This window comes from Anarrhichthys ocellatus, unplaced genomic scaffold (assembly GCF_004355925.1).
Source record: "Anarrhichthys ocellatus isolate YVR2014 unplaced genomic scaffold, GSC_Weel_1.0 scaffold158, whole genome shotgun sequence".
In the NCBI taxonomy this organism is placed as follows: domain Eukaryota; kingdom Metazoa; phylum Chordata; class Actinopteri; order Perciformes; family Anarhichadidae; genus Anarrhichthys; species Anarrhichthys ocellatus.
In genome coordinates this window covers 16077-38186 of record NW_022280188.1, presented here as the reverse complement: position 1 = coordinate 38186, position 22110 = coordinate 16077, and the positions used below count along the sequence as shown (strand labels likewise).

General features: G+C 40.8%; 2 protein-coding genes across 6 annotated transcripts in view; one reads left to right on the top strand and one right to left on the bottom strand.

Moving 5' to 3' along the window:
* The first annotated feature begins 1024 nt into the window (after window positions 1–1024).
* Window positions 1025–4399, top strand: LOC116400252 (short coiled-coil protein B-like). 5 transcript variants are annotated; one of them, XM_031878006.1, is made up of 4 exons: window positions 1025–1144; window positions 1839–1896; window positions 1970–2050; window positions 4075–4399. In XM_031878006.1, the coding sequence occupies exons 2-4, from the start codon at window positions 1881–1883 to the stop codon at window positions 4215–4217; spliced, it is 240 nt and encodes a 79-aa protein (XP_031733866.1). In that variant the 5' UTR covers window positions 1025–1144; window positions 1839–1880; the 3' UTR covers window positions 4218–4399. The 5 variants fall into 5 exon arrangements, with proteins under 5 accessions (XP_031733866.1, XP_031733865.1, XP_031733864.1 ...); XM_031878005.1 differs by having other exon boundaries at window positions 1828–1896; XM_031878004.1 differs by lacking the exon at window positions 1839–1896 and having other exon boundaries at window positions 1928–2050.
* A 2681-nt stretch (window positions 4400–7080) lies between these two features.
* Window positions 7081–22110, bottom strand: part of LOC116400256 (alpha-1,3-mannosyl-glycoprotein 4-beta-N-acetylglucosaminyltransferase B-like) — a 30642-nt gene continuing 15612 nt past the window's right edge. Inside the window, exons 7-9 of the mRNA XM_031878011.1 lie at window positions 17043–17118; window positions 14248–14360; window positions 7081–9029 (exon numbers count right to left, since the gene is read on the bottom strand). Of these exons, the coding sequence (XP_031733871.1) occupies window positions 9012–9029; window positions 14248–14360; window positions 17043–17118 (207 nt within the window). The 3' untranslated portion in view covers window positions 7081–9011. The remainder of the gene's footprint in view (window positions 9030–14247; window positions 14361–17042; window positions 17119–22110) is intronic.

The following is a 22110-nucleotide window of genomic DNA, read 5'->3' as shown; positions in this document are numbered from 1 at the left end:
CCCCATCCCACAATGGATCCAATACAAAATCCTTCTCACTCATAAAGCCCTCCACAATCCGGCCCCCTCCTACCTCACCGACCTGCTTCACCACCACACTCCATCCCGTCGGCTCCGCTCCTCTGATGCCAACCTCCTGTCTCTTCCACTCAGGACCAAGCACCGGACATGGGGTGACAGAGCCTTCTCCATATCTGCCCCCTCCCTCTGGAACTCTCTCCCCAAACACATCCGACACTGCATTGAACTTTCCATATTCAAATCACAGATCAAAACCCACCTGTTCAAAACTGCTTTTAATGTGTGACCACTATTGTGTATTTTATGTTTTTAGTGTATTGCTTTTATATATATGATGATTTTAATGTAAAGTGTCTTTGAGTTTTATGAAAAGCGCTATATAAATAAAATGTATTATTATTATTATTATTAATAATACCACACAAGTATTTCCACATCCGCATCTGAAGATTTCACCTCCACCTACTAATGCAGGATAACCAATTAAATAGAAGGATTATAAAATTAGCTCTATTTCAGAAATAGGATTGCTCACAGGATACTCATCGGTTTGCAACTCTAATAATGTCTAACCGGTCTTTTTGATTCCAACCAAACCCCAGGATTTAGTTCTCCTAAAATGCATTTTTTGTAACCGCGCCCAAGTTTATCACATATATATTACTCTCCTGCAAAGTGACATTTTATAAAACAACAAAAGAAAGATTGATTTATCAAAGTGAAATACAATTTCTGTTTTTCTTTAATTCATGAGCTTTTTGTGGAATTGTCATTCATAGTACACATACAGGGGTGTTTAAGACGTTAGGTTGATTTATACAAACTATTTGGATGATCACCATGTATTCTCACCTTTACCTTTCTCGTAGAATCTTGTTCACAGCAATGATGGGATACACTCATCCATCCATGTTCTGTACAGATGTACCAGACGCCTGTGCTGTTGGTGCCGTTATTGTCCTGGTTTCATATCGCCCCCTGGCGGCTGTTTGGTGCACTGGCCTGTTGGTTGCGAACAGGACATACTGAACACAGCTGGTGCCAATCACTAGCTGGGAGATTTACTCACACCCGTTAGTTGGTTTTCTGCATTTCGGCGCAGCAGTTGTTTTCACATCGTAAGGTATGTGCCGAGATCGTTTACACACTGCGAGTACTATGGGGCAGTTGAAGCAAACAGCATGTGGCTAGTTTATGTTAGAATGCTAACCGCTCGTTAGCAACAGGCCTGGCTAAGGTTGTGTTTGTTTTTTCCGCCAGCTGGCCTCTTCTGTCACCCGTTTCAACATGACTAGCTAACAAGCCAGGGGTGGCTTCTAAGATGCGATAGCTCGCTGTGTTTGGGCGAATGGGCTCAAGGTTCCTTTGCTTCAGGCTGTCAGAATATTGTAGAAAGTTATGTGATGTAACGTCACTCCGCTACGATGCATTTTTAGATCGTAACAAAATGACATGTGTACCACCTATATGTATCTTAGATTTTTTTTTAAATGATGATGTTCTTAAAATAAATTCGGCGTACCTCTAAATAGCACTTTGTTAACGTTTATTAAATTCTACCTGTCAAATGAGCGTTATCGTAACGTTATCTGACAGAAACGCAACAGTTAACGTTATTTAGGCGGAATATTTCTGGGAGTTTTGGTAAAGACACCTGCAAGCACGATCATTTTATTACGTTATTAGCGTAACGTTAGTGGTTCCTGGTCCGCGGCAAAAGCACCACAGTGCTTAAGCTGGTGTATCTGGTATTGTAAACATATACAATTGATTAAATGTTAGAACGTTACCTCCTAAATCTTGCAGTGTGTTGACAGTCGCAGCCCTGCATTCCAAAAAAGGAAGACGAGTACTTCACCATGAGCTCAGAGGATGGTGAGACAACACACAAGTAATCTGTCCTCAGGTCACATGGCAGTCAGTCTGACTGCCCCTTCCGCCGCTGCAGGTGACATGGAGAACCAGGCCGAGAGGGAAGAGAAGACGAGGCTTATCAACCAGGTGTTGGAGCTTCAGCACACGTTAGAGGGTAACACAATGACACGCACACGTTTAGTTGTTCAAACCGTCCATACTAAATACAAGCTTCAACCCAGTGAGAAGACATAAGCTCAGATCATCAACTGTGTCACACTGGCAGCCCACATCTGATTTCTAGCATTTACAGTTTGGTATCATGATAATTATGTGAATTGAAAAAATTGCTTCCCTGAATATTTTCTTTTCAGAATTTGATGTAAACCACATCAATAATTGTAAACGCATTACATTTTTCAATGTGACACAAAAGACTGACATTATAGGGAAGCGTGATACAAGGTTCAAGGATTCATCTATTGTCATTGTACAACACGGGTGCGCAAAGAAATGCAGTTGTATGCTACATAAAAAGAAAAATGGATGGAGGATGGGTCTCACAGCCGGAGGGAAGAAGGTGATCTGAAGTCTGGTGATACGCAGCTGATACTTCAAGGGCTACATCCACACAATTACGTTTCTCTTTCAAACCGGGTTTTTGAAAAAGAAAACAATCTCCGTCCACACGGCATTTCAGCATTGTTTTAAAAATGATTTCCGTCCATACTAGCACGCCTGAAAACGAATATCAAATGACTATTACCAGAGTAATACGGAGCAAAAGATATGCGTTTTAAAATGGAAACATAGTAGTGTGGATGTACCCTATATGTCTTGTCAGACAGCAGCAGGGTGAACGGGCTGTAGCTTGGATGGGTGTCGTCTTTAATATCCTTTAGCTCTTCTCAGGTTCCTCTTCTCACCGATATCACTGATGCTCCGTAGATGGTACCTATGATGTTCTGGCGGTTTTAATCCCCCTGCTGTAGAGCCCTTCCATGAACATCCCATGCGAATTTGTAATGTGCTTGTCTGTAGAAGTTAACAATAACATGGCACAGGAGCTTAAACTTCTTAAGTTTCCTACAGCTGTTTTTTAGCTTTTTTCACCCAAATGGAGATGTGTGACGATTAGGGTTGGGTACCGAAAACCGGTGCCAATATAATATTTATAGTATACTTCAGGCACCGGTATCGGAAAAAAACCAAAAGATACCCATCCCTAGTGACGATCATGTCAGGTTGTTTTAGATGCTGATTCTATGGAAGTTAAAACTGTTGTCCTGTGTACATTAGCATTAATTAATAACAACTCATGCAAATATTTCAAGTAAACGGAGATAGTGTCATGATTCCAAAAGTTATCCAACAGTTCTCAATTGACTTACCTGCTCAACGTTTATTTCTGCCCTCTGCAATCTAAACCAGCGTAGTTAAACAGAACAACTGACCAGTGTGTACTTCAGATACATATGAAGGCTATCCAGCATGAAAATGTGCTGGTAAGAATCAAAAATGGATCTCACATTATTCCAGAGTATTTTGCAGTACTGTTAGGCTGCGTCATCAATAGCTCTTCCAAATGTAGCCCAATGAAACTCCTGCTGAGCTTTCTTTATTATTATTTCTTTATTAATATTGTACGTTTACAATACTTTACACTTGTAAGATATAGAAATACTGCTGCTAAAGTTCAAGTCGGTTTGTGTATATACAGTTGTGTGAAAAAGTGTTTGCCCCCTTCCTGATTTCTTATTTTTTTGAATGTTTGTCACACTTAAATGTTTCAGATCATCAAACAAATTTAAATATTAGACAAAGATAACACAAGTAAACACAAAATGCAGTTTGTAAATGAAGGTTTTTATTATTAAGGGGGAAAAAAAATCCAAACCTACATGGCCCTGTGTGAAAAAGTGATTGCCCCCCCTGTTAAAACATAAATTAACTGTGGTTTATCACATCTTTGGAAAGCTGAGTTCAATTTCTCTAGCCACACCCAGGCCTGATTACTGCCACACCTGTTCGAGAGAGAGAGAGAGAGAGAGAGAGAGAGAGAGAGAGAGAGAGAGAGACCTTTGACACTTATGACATGCTTGTAATTACACTTAGTAAACTTTTAAAACTTTAAACTTTTAGCCACGGGTGTATATATTACCTACAATGACGTGTGTGTTCTCTCTCTCTCTCTCTCAGACCTTTCTGCCAGAGTAGATGCTGTCAAAGAGGAGAACCTGAAGCTGAAGTCCGAGAACCAGGTTCTGGGTCAGTACATTGAGAACCTCATGTCTGCCTCCAGTGTCTTCCAGACCACTGACACCAAGAACAAACGAAAGTAAGGAGAACCTCTGAGACCTTTGATCTAGGACCCCACAGACATTCCATAACTTGACTCCAATGATCAACATCGTGGATCCACTAATACTGCCTAAAACCTGTGTCTGAGGGTACATCCCAAGTCTCTTAATTGTCATTTCCTTGCTCCTCGATTGTCGCTTGAACCGGAAGTTGTTCTGCTCCATATTGATGGCCGTCCCAAAGCTCTTATTTCTGCTCTGAGGAGTGAGGATCAAGGAGGGAGGAGGGATCTCTGAGGAGCCATGAGCGAGGACCCAGGAGAACAGGCTTCCAGGAAGTGTTTTAACGGCCGACACGCCCCCTCATTGTTCACCAGTCATGTGATTGGACGCTGCAGCCGATGTGATTTTTTTTTTTTTTTTTTTTTTCTCAACATCATTGGAGTTTAACACCAGAGTGAAGACAGATCACAGAATAAACTCTAGTTTATATTTGATTAGTTTTCTGATTCATCTGGTTTAAATAAATGTACATTGTAGTCTGAACAACAAAAGGACCACAAACAACTTTCTTCATTTATTAGAAAGATTTGTCTTTTCATGATCTGATTTCCCTCAATAACTTTTATTATGGAAACAATTAAAGTCAGAGAGAGCTGGAGAGACAAAACACTTTTTACATCATTTCATTCAGTCATGTGAGGCTGATCATTCCTGAGTGTTTGAGTTTTATCATTTAAGTTTAACCTGAAACATGGAGCCTAATAAATTGACTCCAGTGTTCAAGAGAAACAATAATCATATTCTAGGTTATTTAATAATGACGTCACAAACACAATTTCAAAATGTACAGACGTAAATAATTAATAAATAAGAAACGCATTCTGCCGGTAGAAATAGATCCTGCGCTTATAAACAGGACACAGTTTGTTAAAGATGTAACAGAGAGAAACACCTCTACAGTGATGATTACTGTGTCTTTATTAGTATTAAGTACAGTGAACAGACAAACTTCTCAAAAGTCTCTCCAGCTGTTAAAGCCGACTGACAGCTGATCCAGCTGTGATCAGAAACAGATGTCGCTTCACTGAGGGAAGGACGTCTCATATCTCTTAATTAAAACATATTTCCTTGTTTCCTCTCTCTTCGCATGGAAAGGACGCAAGTGAGGGAAACGGGGATGCAATAACGAGACTTGGGATGTACCCCGAGTCTGCAGAGGTGGGTTTTCCTCATTTCATTCACACAGGCACTAGGAGGCAGTGTTGCATTTATCAAATCAGAATGTACAGACAAGAGAAAACGAAAGCTGTTTCCAGTCCTGGAAAATGAGTCGGAATACAAAGACCCACTTTTGTTATGAAGATCAACTAATCAGCAGATATGCACCACAGGTTTTTAAATTTAGAAGTAGAATACATTGTGTGAGCTGTAGTAACTCTGAAATCCCTCATTGCATTGGTTTTAGATTTTAGTCAGCTGCAACTCAGATCCACATGGAACTCCATCTCTCATCCCAAACATCTTAAGTCCCAGGAACCTGCTCACTGAGCAACAGCATACCCAACTCTTAACAGATGGTCATAGTGCATGGTGCACTAAATCCTTTACCAGTTACACACTTACAGTGGTGTCGTGTGGAAACAGCTACCAGTAGTTTTACCAGAGGTCTCACTTTGGTAAAAGCTTTTGTATTTGAGCTCCATTGTGTAAATTGTGGGGGTTCGTTAATAACTGGATTTATGTTGCTGTGAAAACATCTCCTTCAAACATCTGGATTCATTCAAGTTTCTCACCAAAACTACATTTTACAGATTACATGTGAACACATAACGTTATAATCTATCTTCGCCCAATATTGATCGTCACCGAACAGAGCCTGAACGCATCACAATGTAAGTGAACGGAACCTTTGTTCGTTGTCCATTAAACCAGCAATGTCCTAGTTTAGCCTCTCAATAATTCAGTGACAAATATGCATATTTGGTGCATTAATGTTAAACACATCCACGAAGTTTTGAAATATCTTTAACCCTGTTGCATTTGTACATTGTTTACATATGTTTTTTGTTGCTAATCTGACATTACTATTAATAAAGTGATGTTCCTTTTTGATGAAATGTTTGTCAGTGATGTTTCCTGAGCTAGGTTCAATATTTCATATGCTCACGGTCACTAAGGGTGCTCGTAAGGACAAATATGCCACTGCTTTGCACCTCTGCATTTTCGGTGTTATATTGCATTTACAGACGGGTGACAAATTAAAGGAAGCATCTAAATAAAATTGGTAACCTAAGAAATGCAGCTACCTTGCTGTCAGACAGCCCCTCCCAACAGGGAACTGAAGGCTATCTTGAGAGCCACGACACTCCTTTGACAAAAACAAAAATTTTACCTCACAGAACAGGGAAGTTGCTAGTCTTCCGTTGCCTCGGTCGATTAGTGTTGTTTGGGTTAATGTGTGACTTTGGTGAATATGAAATATCCACCTTGTTTTTGTCAATGGAGTCTGGTGGCTTTGAAGAGAACATAGATAACGGCTTCAGTTCCTCATTAAAAAGGTTTGTCTGACAGCAAGGTAAAGCGGTGAAAATATTGTAAATATAGTGGAGACTTTAACTGATATAGATATATTATTTAGGTGTGTGAAGTAGGTGAGTAAAATACGCTTGGGACTACCAACCACGATCTACTATAAGTAATACATTGTACCTCATACAACCCCACTTAAAAAATTGGAATTATCCCATTAATAACACTTATGTTTCATATTTATCCTTTCATTTGTCACCCACCTGTAGGTTTCTAGGGTGAATAAAAGTGAGACTAGTGTGATCATTGCATGTCGATGTGTCCTTGAGCAAGACACTTAACCCCAAAATTGCTCCCGTAGTTGTGCCTATGGTGTAGAAATGTGATATTGGATAAGAAATTGGATAAAAGCGTCTGCTAAATGACTGTAATGTAATGAAATATTCCACATTAGACATTGGTCCCTCTATATTGAATTAATGTGTATGCTCTGGTTTACCGGGAACATAAATATCAACATGTTCATTACCAGAGAGAGATCCTGTTAAGATGTTGGGAAACTGGGTGTTACTTAAGGCTCTAGTCTAGGCCATACTGACACGGTTCTAAGTCAATAGTGTTTGGATCTGTGTTACCTGTGTAGCATAAGAAGGCATTTAGCCATGTTTCCGATCGTATCCCGGTGTCTGGTAGCAAAGTAGAGACTAGCCGAAGGTCCTGGAGGTTAAAGCCCCAATTTAAAGAGTTTGAATCTTTCTGACTTTGTGTCCTCACAGTAGAGTCCGGCATTGTTTGACATTTTTTGAACTACAACATGATACCCGGCCTTTGGCAAAGATATCAAAACAATACCTTCTCCATACCTTACTTTGAGAAATATAAACATGTTTTCTACAACGCCCTTTTTCATGAACAAAACAAACCAAAGTTCTCAAAGGTAAAATTTCTTAAGAGTTTTGCCTAAATAATACTCTAAAATGAGCAAAAGTTCCATTCACATTAGGAACAGTCTGAACAAAGACAAACAATGTTACGAATCTGACATTTGTGTACTTCAAGTTTTGAAGTTATGAAATATAGAATTACATAAACTAATCCCAGTGGGCATGTGACACCACATCGGTATTTGACACCATCACACTGATGTAATGTGTATTGGACACAAGGCTTGTAAGATATGTTAACGAGGCTTTTCCACTCTAAAGGGTACAATTTTAAAATAGCACCATTTTAAGGGTACGGCCAGCTGTGTTCTATGTTTTTCCACAACAAATTCCACAAAAAGACAACACCCAACAATGTGTTGGTACTTTCTGACATCTTCCCCCCGTCTGTGGCTCTCAGCTCTTTGGTTCTGAGACCTAGGAAGGATATACATCAGGCTTTGGATTCATATGCAATACTTGTTAGTTGAATTCATTGTTGCTTTAGGATTTGATGACAATAAGTAAAATACTGTCAGCCTAATCCTTTAATAGTCAATTCAAATAAGCTGTATCAGACACATGTTGGTGCCAGGTCTCAAATGAATGAGTTTACCGTAAAGCCTCTGTACGCAGGCGTCTTCAGTTAATTAGACCTCTTCTCAGGACTGTGTGGGCGTGTATAGATTAATTGAGTGACATCTTCATGAGTCTCTTGTTAGCCTTGTAAACCTTTCAGGGCGGGACAAACCACACCTTTCTTTCATTGTTATTGGTAGATGACAATTTGTGACCTAATAGATTCCCATCAAAGCTCAGGCACACCTTCAGCCTGAACAGAGGTCTAATTAGCCGTAATGACAGAAAACCTGTGAGGTTTTACAAAGGCTGTTTGGTTGTTACACTAAATTATATTTCTTTGGGAAACCCATTTTGCAGTATTGTAGTACATATAAATGTGGGCAGAAAAAAAGAAAGGAGCTGAAATTAAATACTCTAAAGATGAGGTGGCATCATTTTTTTCTTTATTTATTACACCAAAATAAAATGTGATTAATTAATCATACAGTAGTTTTGCTGTTTTAACAATGAGCTCTTTAATTAATCTCTAAACAGCTACTCTGAGCCAGTTATGTAGACAATTTTGGTCAATTCACAAGGGAAGTTCCACAACTCCACATGTTTCATATTGCAGTCTGACCTCAGAACAAACACTGAACCTTCCTCACAGACCACAGTCACAGGCGGTGTCGGCACTTCATGTAATCCTTGGAAATAAAGTCCCTGTAGTGATAGTGCTCCTCCAGCAGAGGGAGCAGACTGTTCAGGAGAAACACTGGACCTGATGGCAGCGCGTGTGGTTTCCTCTTTTCTGTGGTATTCAAACTGTAATGAGTATCTGACAGACAGGAACAAGAGAGTGTTAAGCAAATCTTCGCTGCCGCAAGACGCGCACACACACACACACACACACGCACACACACACACACACACACTTTCATCTGCTGTACTGCCTGCGTTGCAGGGACACAGATCAAGTTTCCCTAGAATGACTTCAGCCACATTGTTTTGGAAATGAAAACGATGTCTCATATCCAAACACACCTTTCTTCCTTCTTCTCCATTTTGCTCTGTTAGCTACTACGATCCACAAATGGTGACTGGTGTGGATTCTTTTTTGTAATAGCCAGAGTGCAGGATTATTCATTTTTAATATTATTTTCTAGTTGCTAATACACGTTTTTAAAAACTGGCCTCTTGCCGTTATGTTGGCTTCCATTGTTGTTGTAAACTGGTGCCTGTGGTTTTTTATCAGTGCTTATGTAATTATTGATGAGACAATCAATCAATTAGATGTTTGGCCAGGTGGCACGAGTATTAGCCAATTGGTGCATGGGTGTGGCATTTTGAATGACAAACACATGACTTTATGTCAGATTCATGTGTCTTCTGTAGAGAACTGTGCGCAGTGTGCCATGTTGAACTGCAAAATGGGTGCCGAGCAGAAAATGTTTTTTTAAATTGTGCTTTATGTTTCATTTTAGTGTGTTAGCAGTAAAATAAAACAGCCGCACACTCATGCATGACATCTGTTATTGATCTCCTCATCTCATAATTGGGAAAAGTTAACAGGCATATTTACTAAAATATGAAAGAAGCTATAGAGCAGTTTAACGATCTGCCCTCTATACACGACTCTAGTTCAGTTTAGTGAAACTCCTTCTCAACACAAAGGCTCAGCCAAATGAGGTCAGCCAATGAGAATAATGAACGTGGAAGTGGTTCCAGTATGACATGTGACAATAGTATCAGGAAAGTAAGGGAGGTGTCAATCCTGATGGGCAGGTTACACCTTGCATGGCAGCCTCAGCCATCAGTGTGTTAAAAGTGACATGTAGTGTACAACACTTTGAGTGGTTGGAAGATTAGAAAGGCCTGATATAAATGCAAGTCCATTTACCATTTAAGAGGAACACCTCTTCCTCTTCCCATGTGAAATGAAAGGGTATGTGGTGACCAGTAGTTATTAAAACACATGTATATACAGTCAGGGCCGTAAATATTTGGACTGTGACACAATTTTCTCTAATTCTGCCTCTTTACACGACTCCAATGGATTTGAAAGGAAGCAGTCAATATCTGGTTGAAGTGTAGACTTTCAGCTTTAATTCAATGGATAAAACAAAAATATTACATGAACCGTTATGGAATTATGGCCATTTTTACACAGTCCCTCACATTGTCAGAGGCTCAAAAGTAATTGAACCATTGTCTGACAAAAGGTTTCATGGCCAGGTGTGGTCGGTTCTGTCACTCGTTCATGACAAATGATGCAGATAATAGGATTCAAAATGTTATATCAGCATTTGGTAGCTGGTCCTTGGAACTCTCAGCAGGCAGACCAAAAAGGTGTCAATGCAAGTGAAGGAGGCCATTGTTAGGCTGCAAACACTTAACAAACCATCAGTCAGATAGCAGGAACATTAGGAATGACCAAATCAACATTCTTAGTACATTCTTAAAAAGAAGGAATTCACTGGCAACCTCACCAACACCAAGAGGCCCAGAATACCACAGAAGACATCTAAAGTGGATCACACAATTCTTTCCTTGGTGAAGAAAAACCCTTCATAACATCTACTGAAGTCAAGAAGACTCTGGAGGAGGCAGAGCGTCAATCAAGTCTACAATCAAGAGACGCTTTCAATAATCTAAATACAGAGGGTTTACAACAAGGAGCACATCTTTTCTTCTACATAGTTGTCCTCAGTCTCATCTGCTTAACTTGGTCATGGAGGCATCAACATTTAATTGGGATGGTAAATGAACAGTGAAAACTCATCATAGCTTAATTTAACATCAGTATTCATAATTACACTTCATGTTTACTTCTCCTGATCGTTACCTCCTATAACAAGGTGCATCTCTATAAACACACTATTGTTATATTATGTATGTATATACATATATAAATATGTGTGTGTGTTTTATATTATACTACATATTATTATATGATATATATATATATATTATTAGAGGCGACTGTGTCTAAGTAGGCGGTTCGATCCCGGGCTCCGCTAGTCGCACATTGATGTGTCCTTGAGCAAGACACTTAACCCAAACATGTCTCCCGTAGCTGTGCCTACGGTGTAGAATGTGATAAAATCTGAATTGTAAGTCGCTTTGGATAGAAGCGTCTGCTAAATGACTGTAATGTAATGTATTATATTATACTGAATTGCCTGTGACGGGGACATTAATAAGATGTCCTGACATGTTTATCAAAGTGTTATTTACTGCTTTTTTTCATGTTGGAATAAATGTTAAATATTTAACTGCAAAGTAGTAATGCGTGTTTGATACCTTAATGTTTTTGCATTAAATCATTCTGGGATGTTTGCTGAAATTGAAAGGATGTGGCACCGCCCTACAGAGAACATGTTCCACCAGGTCCACTGGCCACATTAGACTTTGCCAGAAAACATCTGAACAAGCCTGACCAGTTTGGAAACAAGATCTTTTGGACACATGAAACCAAGATGAACTTGGAGAAGTGTGGAGAAGGAAAGGAACGGCTATTTTACACCAAATTAAATTTGTCTGGAGCCGCAGAAGCTATTTGATATCACAATTTATAAAGTTTTATATGTAGTTATATTATATATACAAACACTATAGTTTGTTGTATTTATGAAATTATAGAACAAGAATAAAGACAATTCTTGACATTCTATTGCTATTTTCAGTGACAGTATCACCTCAAACTCCAAGATAAGAGGTGTTCCCTTTGAAAGATTGTCCACTGTGCAAAAAATAAAATAAAAATAACCATTTATTTCCATGTTATTTACTATCAAAGCCTCATGTCCACATTACTCCGTTTCCATTTATAAACGCACATGTTCTGCTATGTTGACACAGAGCGTCCACACTACGCCGGAGTTTCAGAGCACCGATAACGGAGGAGTTTGAAAACTCTGGGTTTGCTTTGTCGTGTAGACAGCGTAAACGCATACATTTGGAAATGATCACGTGTTCACTACTTGATTGGTTCTTAGCAGTCACGATGTGTCCTTCCCTGATTCGTCACGCCCCTATCACGTGACCCTTACCCGGAAATTCACAAACAACAACATTATTGATTACCGATCGACTACCAGGTCAATTCAACATGGACAACTGATTACAGGCGTTGTCTTTACTAGCAGCTGTTGTCCTGTTAAAGTCTGCATTTTTGCAGAGGAAGCAGCTGTCCACACATAAAATGTAAAGGAACAAAAGCAGTAGTTGCTCTCCAGTAGGACAGACTTCAGCCACCAGCAGAGCTACGAGTGAGAACAGACGACAACAAAACGGAGAAAATGTGAGACTTGTGTTGACCATATTTATGACCCATAATCTAGTAAACCATTATGTGTAAGTGTTCATTTTAAAGTAAGTTTGATGTGTGAGAGATAGAACAAGACCTGCAGCGCTGTAACTAAGTCTGAAAAATAAAACTTTCCACGAACTGTGTCTGTTTGAGTTCATAGAGGAAGATTTTAGAGAAGATCTTAAGTATCAAACACGACCTTTCATTATAAAAGACTACTTTATTACTCTGTCGTATTTTTTTAACTAAGCATCCAATCTACTTCCTGTTTGCATCGGCACCACCATGCCCAGTGGTCGTGAATAGTGGCGTGATATTCGTTTACAGGCGTGTTATTCTGGACGGAGATCATCTAGAAAACGATGCTGAAACACCGTGTGGACGGAGATCGTTTTTGTTTGTTAAAACCCGTTTTAATACGTATTGGTGTGGATGTAGACTCAGGGAGCCGCAACAGAGGGCTGAAGGGCTGAATAGCTGCATACGGCTCCAGAGCCGCGGGTTGCAGATCCCTGGGCTAGACTATCTGTTCAGATTCAGCTCAATGCTACAAAACGGATTGGAATGCGCCTCCCAGTGCAGATGGATTATGACCCAAAAGATAATGTGAACACAACCCAAGAGCTTCTCAATGCAAATAAATGGAATATTCTTCAATTGGCGAAGTCAGTCACCTGATCTCAACCCAAGCGAGCAGGCTTTTCACTTTCTGAAGATAAAACTGAAGGCGGAACCTGCACCACCTGCCATGACAAATTCATTGTATGTTACATACATTGGCAATAAACGGTTCCGATTCTGATTCTGAGAAAGACCTACAAACGGGCAGCAGCTGAAGGAGGCTGCAGTAAAAGGTCTGGCAAAGCATCTACAGGGGAAAAAACTCACCGTTTTTGGTGATGTCTATGGTGCCAGACTTCAGGCAATCATTGACTGCAAAGGGTTTTCCTCCAAGTATTAAAAATAATGATTATATTCACAATCATGTTAGTTTGTCCAATTACTTTTGAGCCTCTGAAAATGTGGGGGACTGTGTAAAAATGGCTGTAATTCCTAAAGGGTTATTGTGATATGTTTGTTATATCCATTGAATTAAAGCTGAAAGTCTTCACTTCAACCACATGTTGACTGAGTCATTTAAAGAGGCAACATTAGAAAAATTGTGTCACAGTCCAAATACTTATGGCCCTGACTGCATGTGTGGTTACTCACCTGACATACTTTTAATAATTGTTCCTGACTATATTTGTTTTAATAATAAAGTTTATAAATATACTACTGATGATATACCAAAAAAAGAACATTAGCGAGCAGCGGGTGCTGCCGTGAGCCGCCACAAAGCACTCACAGGCGGTTACTCTCACAGCAGCATCGCGCAGCAGTCAGAGAAGAGAGGAGACACACTCTCAGCGTATTCATGTATCTGCACTCTGCAGTTAGTGTATTTATAGGTGTTGAGCCTCATTTTTACACAAAACAAATAATAACCGTAGCTGTGGCGTCATAATGAGGACAGCAGTGAAGGCCCAGGTATAAAATGCACAGCCCGCCACTGGTGCACGGGGATTGTGATGCTGGCAAGTGTATTGTGTGATGCAGCGGCTCATTTCATACTAACTGAACTCTTTATGTTTTGAGAATATTATGTAAACATCCTTTACGGTACTGCTGTTTAATTGATCTGTGAGTATAAGTACACACACATTCAAACACCTGCAAATACACGCACGCTCTCAGGACAGACCTCACTCAGTAGAGCCCAGACGTCAGCGTCAGAGTGAACCACCAGGCGTAGTGCTGAGATTGGCTGCATCTCTTCTTCAATCTCACCCTCAGCTACCCCGTCCTTAAATGCACCTGAAACACAAACACGCACAGTAATGATTTTGCATGTGCACGTGTAAGGGGGAGAGCACAGACATTGTATCTCCTTTTTCAATGTTTAGGTCTAGGGCCAAGGTCTATTCTTTTAAAAATGCATAATTTTGTCATGAATATTCCAATGTTTAAAGGGGCTGTTGGAATCTTCGACATGTGCTGTGAGACAAAGAGAGTCAGGCCTTCCCTTTTGCAAGCAAAGGTTTCATCGTGATTGTAGTTTGATGAGCACCAAACCCCCAACTCTGAAGAAGTTCACATAAGGGTGTGAGTTTCCTCCCCCCAAATGCAACACTGCTCTCATTGGACGAGAGCAGGGATGCCGAGGCGGGACCTCCGGTAAGACGACCCTGCTAACCCAAAAAAATATGCTTTCCTGAGGTTACCTGAACGCACCGCGGCAATCTAATTGGCCGAGGGCCAAGACACCCCAGGACCCCTGTGGTTCAGCCACCTTTCTACAAGTTCATTGTGTTTCTTTGTTTTGTGTGCTTAAAGTACTGTTCATTTTTATAACGTGGTGTATGCTTTATGATCGCCGACACTGACGATCCCTGAGATTGCTAGTGTTGTGTAGAAGTTACTGTGTATTCCATGCTACCGTGATTCGTGTTGAGACAGCCGCAGTGAGTTCGGGAACTGCTTCTCATCAAGTCAAAGGTCAGAATCACGTCTGTGACAAAGAGCCGCTGTTTTTGCTCCTCTGACTGAGAGAACAGTTTTCCGAACTCCAGCGGGGTGCGGACGATCTTAATCTTTGGAGGTTTTATTTTGTTTTGGTTGCTTGCTCCCCTCTTTTACTAACACACACACACACACACACACACACACATATAGCTTTGAGCTAATGTAGCTACAGGCATGTGTAGACACCGGGGTCTCCCTTTTGGCTATCCGCCATTTTAGAGTGTCGAGTCATCTTGTGGTCTCGCGAGAGGCGTCGCCACGTTAGAGACTACGTCATACGTGGTCTGAGCTGTCCCCTCGCTCCTCCCCCCTACACACACACACACACACACACACACACACACACACACACACACACACACACTGTACATACAAACACATATTCCCCCCTCTTTCCAATAGTCTGTTGATTTTAGATAGCGTGCTCATAAATGTATAGTTGTTGTTAGTTTAGATATTAGTTGACTAGATCATTATTATTCGAACTTAATAAACTCTGTTATGTTTTAAAGAGCAGCTGTCTGTGATTACTTTGTGCATGTATTGTGATAATAGCTGTATATGTGGTCTGTTGCTCGAACTTAAACCTTCACTTTCAGTCTGAATGTGTAATAGTACTCAGACTATTGACATTGTGAGTGAACACTAATTATGAGACTTAGTTTATTGTTTGGTTATTGGTCCCTGTACGCAGGGTGGTGCCGTGTTATTATTAATAATCAATCATTTTATTGACATTAATAATTCTATTCATGTCAATGATTTAGTTTTCTTTGATGCTGATAACTCAAACACGCTCCTTTTCGTTCCCAACAGGGCTAAATTCAAAATGATTACAGAAAGTATTAATATAGCAGCAAACGACTGTTTGATATGTAGAGATATAGTCAAGTAATGTCAACCTGAGCAGAGAGTGAAGTCATATTAACTCTATGTGTGTTGTAATCTGAGCTACTGATTTTTTTTGTGTAACAAGTGTGTTTTCTTGCCAGAGTCGATTGCGGCTCACGGGTCACACGCCAGAAGAGCCGCGGCGGGGCGGGTCCTGTGTGCACAGCTCTATTGGTTGACATGGGCGCCGGAAGGATGTGGGCAGCACTTCTCCGAAAAGCGTGGCCCTTACACGGCACTTCTGCATCCAGTGGGAACCCGGCGTTAGTGCATGAGAGTCCCAGTGTGCGTGTCCCACTGGCTAGCTAATCGCCTACGCTGTGCACTGCGTTCACGACAGGTACCGTTGATGATGCCGTCGTTGTGGAAGCATAGCACCCACCCTCCGTTTCCCGCCATACGTTAACTCTGTTTTGATCCGTCAGCACTCTTGCCGTTATTTTACATTTTTCTTTCTTGAAATGTATTAAATATTCAACAAGTGTGTAATATGCCAAACCTTAAAAAGTGGCGGATTTAAATACGTCATCAGCGGAGTCTTGTGGTTGGTTTGCTCATTCCACGTAAAAGCGCCTTCCGTCAGATAGACGTGACTCTTGGTGCTTGTCCCTGAAATACTACTGCTTTCAGTCACAATACTGCCGTTCCGGTATTTCCCCCAAAATGTTACTCGGTCTTGATGTGGGAAATTGGCAGTACAGATTCCGTTGAATATTGATCCCTGCTCCCATTCACACACTACCCCATGCAGGAAATGTTGCTGAACATTTCCGAGTTGGACTGTATTATGAATGGGGTTTTAGTCATGGTGGGGAGCAGGTTATATTTCACCAGTCATGCTGTCACTGCAGGCGTTATCTGCTTTCTTTAACAACTGGGTTGTGCAATAACGGACACTTTCCTTTGTGATCAAACAAGCCTCACAACTTCTAATTAGCCTATTCAATAATTCAAGTCCCATTTATCTGCTGAACTGGTGCTTCAGTGTGTGCCTGTGTGTGCTGAATGTATGTTGGTGACATACATGCATGTGTGACACCCAGGGATGATTTATCGGATTATGAATTTAGTTGTTGCATTTACCAATAATGATGAAGCCCTTGTCAGATTCTTTGTAGGAAGAAGACAAACCAGTCCCTAGTCTGTCTTGTGATGATGCCTGAAGGAATAAAATACAACAGATGTCAGGCAGGTTTACCACATAAACGTATGAGACAAAAGAACCATTTTCATATCAACATGAATCCAGATATAACACTGACTTTACATTTCTTTGTAAAAACACACTCTGTATACTGACTTAGCCGAATGTTTCTCTGCAGAAGGCAACTAGAAGTGTCTTCCCCAATACATCCAATGAACAGTGTGGGTATTCAGAAACATGACCAACAACATGACCACAGCTAACTGAATGGTTTATTGGTGCCACAATAGTGTATACTGTTTTTATTGCTTCAGCATGTTTGTCACTTTGCATTTGTCTGATGTCGAAAGCAAAAGGAGAAAACTAGCCAGACTGCTAACCTTTAGCTAACCAGCTAGCTTTGATGGTCCAAATAATTTACCTGTGCACCCAAGCTAAGTGTTTAAACAACCAAATGTGTGCAAATAAGTCTGCAAAGATCCCCAAAATAATCCTGACAAAGGGATACAGCCACTGTATTGAAGGTTACTACATCCACGATGTTGAAGGAATAACTGGCACCCCACGTGTTAACATTCCTATTAGACATTAATAAGTAGCTATCTAACTTACTTTAAGCTGCCATAAGGAATCAATGCCTTGGCTTGCAGTGTTGATATTTCAATTAACTATTTTGTCAGAAAAGACATAACCAGCCTGTATTAGTTTGATAGATTAGTAATATGACAGCTTGCTAATGCTAGCTAGCATATGCTAATTCCAGTGGTGGGCCGTCAGGTCCTGCAAAGCCTTCTCTGCTGGCCTAAACAGAATCATAGTTAGTTATAGCTATTTTATAATTTAATAATTTTTCTGAAATACTGTATACTACATGTATTATAATTTATAAAAATATTTTTCCCATTATCTTATTTTCTCATTACACAGCTCATGTCTTCCTCAGTTGCTCTGCTTCCAGCACAGCTTGTTTTAAGGAGAGCTTTAATCCAATCAGATTTCACCTCTATGCTGTCGCTAAGTAAAAACATCTGCCCGAGGCCTTCAGAATTACAAGTGAATCCCTTTGCAGTTTAAGTGAATGGGGATGATATTGTTGATTGTCATAGTTTTCAACCAATCAGATCTTTAGTTTGACATGTTGGGCGTATTCTTTGACATGTCAGAGCTTCTAGCTGGCCGACAAGTACATCAGCATTATGTGCGGCTTGATTGGTCAGTGGGCTAGCATAACATGTTGGGCGGTGACAATCCCGATATCTGCTGCCTCTATCGAGCGGACATTTTCAGCCTCAAACGCTTTAAAACGTATTCAAGAAATACAGCTGGGGAGGCTCGACTGTCTTCACTGGCGTCCATGAATCGAGAAGGACCTCTTGCTGGAGCCGTGTCATTGAACTGTTAAGTGTTAAAGGTAAGTTTAAGTTAAAGTGTTTAAGTGATCATCTTTGAAGATTAACGTGTTTTCAAGTGGAGTCATTTTCCCTCTCGGTGTTGACAGACAAATAAATCCGTCAGTAACAAGAACTAAGGTGTCGTGTATTTGCTGGAGGGAGTGATAGCGTTACTACTGTGATAATGTGTCTATGGTGTCGTTTTTATGATATGGTTAATATTGTTCCCTCTGATGTGAATAATATTTGAATTGCCCGTGCTCTTCAGTGTGCGGTGGAATGCGTGTTGTAGCTCCGCAGTGTTGCTGAATTGATTTTGACTATATGCATTAACCGTTAATGAAGCAGCATTCCGTCATGCGCGTATTCATACATCTGCACTCTGCAGTTAGTGCATTTGTAGGTGCTGAGCTTCATTTTTACACAAAAGAAATAATAACCTGTAGCTGTAATGAGGTTATTAGGAGGTGGTTCAACTGTAGTAGGACAGCAGTGAAGGCCCAGTTATAAAATACACAGCCCGCCACTGATTTAGAATGCATATTTGAGACTTCTAAACACAATAGATATAGGAGAGGTAAGTTGTGGAACCTATTTGAGATTAAAAACACAAGGTAAGTTTAAAATTTTAAAAGCAATCTTCAAAAATGAATAACACTAGACTAACTGGGGAGTCATTTTTTTGTGTTTTATAAATAATCATATTAAACATGTATTTTATTTACTGTATTTTGTAGGGGATCTTGCTAGTATACCAATGATGTTACTGCTGTAGGAGCAGTTATGTTGGCTGGGTGCTGGAAGGGGGAGGAACAGTGGTATTGGATAGGTGCTGGATACAAGGTTACAAGGTTATTTTTATTTTCATTTCAGGGTTAGGAGCTGTTATGTTGGCTAGGTGTTGGATGTTGGCTGGGTGCTGGTAAGCGGAGGAGCATTGGATAGTCCAAATATTTCCATTGCAACTACTAATGCGTTCAATTGAGCAATGTTGGAGCGGTTTGGGGGTTGCTGGATGTTGAAGCTTGGCTACTGACAACAACTTGCTAGAATATGCTGTTTTCGCCAGAAGGACTGTTATCTTGTGCTCTGTTGCAATTTAGCATTTTTCACAGACGTTGGCAAACCTGATGACTTTGTGGACGATGTAGCCTGCATGATGGAAGAGAATACATTTCTCATTAATTTTTTGTGAGGTCAGGTGTTGCTCAGTTCACTGCCATCAGCTGTTCCACTCTGACGGACGGAGTGATATTTTGCTTCACTGTGTCCAGAAAGTCTGCTAAAAAGCTACTGTCGTCTTCCTGGTAGCTCCCAGACCTGATTGTTGATGAGGAACTGCCCCACAGATATGATTCTCAGTGCATGATGGAATTCCACTGGAGTTGGGACAGGATTTTTAGACCTTACACAGCTGAATGTATTTTCTTGTGTGAACCTTGACGTTAACACAAACTTGTGTAGTCTGGTCAGCATCTCTTCCTGTATGGCCAAAAAGTAATTTGGTATTACCAGGTTTCCAACCTCCCTTTTGATCAATCTTCATCCCAATGAACAGGTGAACGAAGTCCTGGAGGAAGTCACCAGGAAGGTGATGCGGTTTTGGTACTCCTCCATCGTGAGCCTGCTCAGGGCTGTAATTGGATGGCGAGATGACCTGAGATCAAACCAGTGATCAACTTGCTCCAGGAGCCATGCTGTAGTCAGGTAGAACAGAGGGTGGTTTTCTTGCTGTATTTCAGCCCAGGACTTGTTGCCTTATTGAATAGATTCAGAGCAGGACCAACTTTCATCTTATCAACTTGACCCGATGGCTGCAGCTGATAGACGGGTAGCTATTTTTAATGCCATTCCTTCTTTGAGGTCAATAAGTCCTAAATAGGGACCACTGAAACCTTGTTAGAGAGGAGGTTCTCTTTGTTGATATCCTCAGGAATTATGAACATCTGTCAATGGACAAGGGCCCTTTTTAGATTTCTTACCAGATGCAGGACATCAGGCATGCAATGGAAATTGAGGTCTGTAGAAGACATGACTGTTGATTTTTAAATATCAAAAAATAGATTACATTAGTCATTAAGAATACTTTGACCATCCGTACCAGGAGATTGCTGAAACCACAATGAATTAAAGAGATTGTAGAAAAATAATCTAATCTTTCTCAAACTCAACTGCAACAAATCTGAAATACTCATCATCGACCCTAACTCCCTCACCCGTTCAGCCCAGCCCTTCTCCCTCAACATTGATGGGTCCATCGTCACCCCCTCCACCCAGGTCCGCAAACTCGGTATCATCCTCGACCCCGCCCTCTCTTTTCTACCCCACGCCAACCACATCACCAAGACTGCCTTCTTTCACCTCAGGAACATTGCACGCCTCCGACCCTCCCTGTCCTCTGCCACCACCGAAATTCTCATCTATAACCTCATAACCTTCTGACTCGACTACTGCTAGAGCATCCTCTACGGTTCTCCCAACAAAATCATCAATAAACTCCAATATGTTCAGAACTCTGCCGGTCGACTGCTCAGTTCCACCCGCCGGTATGAACACATCACCCCGGTCCTGCACAACCTCCACTGGCTCCCGGTCAAATACAGAATAGACTTCAAAATACTACTCACCACCTACAAAGCCCTAAACAACCTGGCCCCTCCCTACCTTACAGACCTCCTTCCCCTCCACGCCCCAACCCGTTGCCTCAGGTCCGCCGGTGCAAACACTCTGAAGACCATCAGGACCAAGCGCCGGACCTCGGGTGACAGGGCCTTCTCAGCTGCTGCACCTCCCCTCTGGAATGCCCTACCCATCCACATCCGTGAGGCTCCCTCCCTATCATCATTCAAACAAGCCCTCAAAACCCACCTCTTCAAACTCGCCTTCACCTGCTAACCCCTGCACCCTACCCTCCACTACATGACCCATTCAGCACAGCTTCTCCAGTTATTCTTTTTTTTTTTTCCCCCTGTTTGTTTGTTTGTCTCTGCCTTGTAAAGCGTCTTTGGGTATTTTTAAAAGCGCTATAGACAATTGATATATTATTATTAATCTGAATTTTGAAATATCTTTTCCCCTTCCTTCAAATATATTCTTTACGATACGATTGCTCTCGAATACCATAAGAGTTTACGAACGTTAAAAGAATTCAAAGCAATAAAAAGCATCTCTATAAACAAGGCAACGTTAGCCTAAAATATGTCAACAAGGCAGAATTTTGTTTAAATTTGTTTCATGTGTGCATTTATTAATAATAATATTGAGACTGATCTGACCCCATACTGACATGTTCATTATGACATCAACTAAATAAAGAACTTTTTTTTTTTTTACTTGTCATTTGCAATGTACTTGATCCATTTACTTCCTGATCCTTCTTTATGTCAGAAGTGGTGCACTGTTTGGTCAGTTGGTGTTTCACCTGCAATGTGATGCCTCTGGACCTGGACTCATCTGGTGGAACAGGGTTTCCCTTTTATCTTCCACACAGTGATTTTTTTTACTCAAAGGTCACCCACGGCATGACCACATTTCCCCTTTAGTGTGACAGAAGTGTCAGCTCACTCACTCACACACACACACACACACACACACACACACACACACACACACACAC

Bases quoted from the DNA above. Each gene is read 5' to 3' on its own strand.
- LOC116400252 (XM_031878003.1), top strand. From the start codon at position 1,894: ATGGTGAGACAACACACAAGTAATCTGTCCTCAGGTCACATGGCAGTC. The intron at 2,051-4,074 runs GTAACACAATGA...TCTCTCTCTCAG, and splicing joins GCTTCAGCACACGTTAGAGG to ACCTTTCTGCCAGAGTAGAT.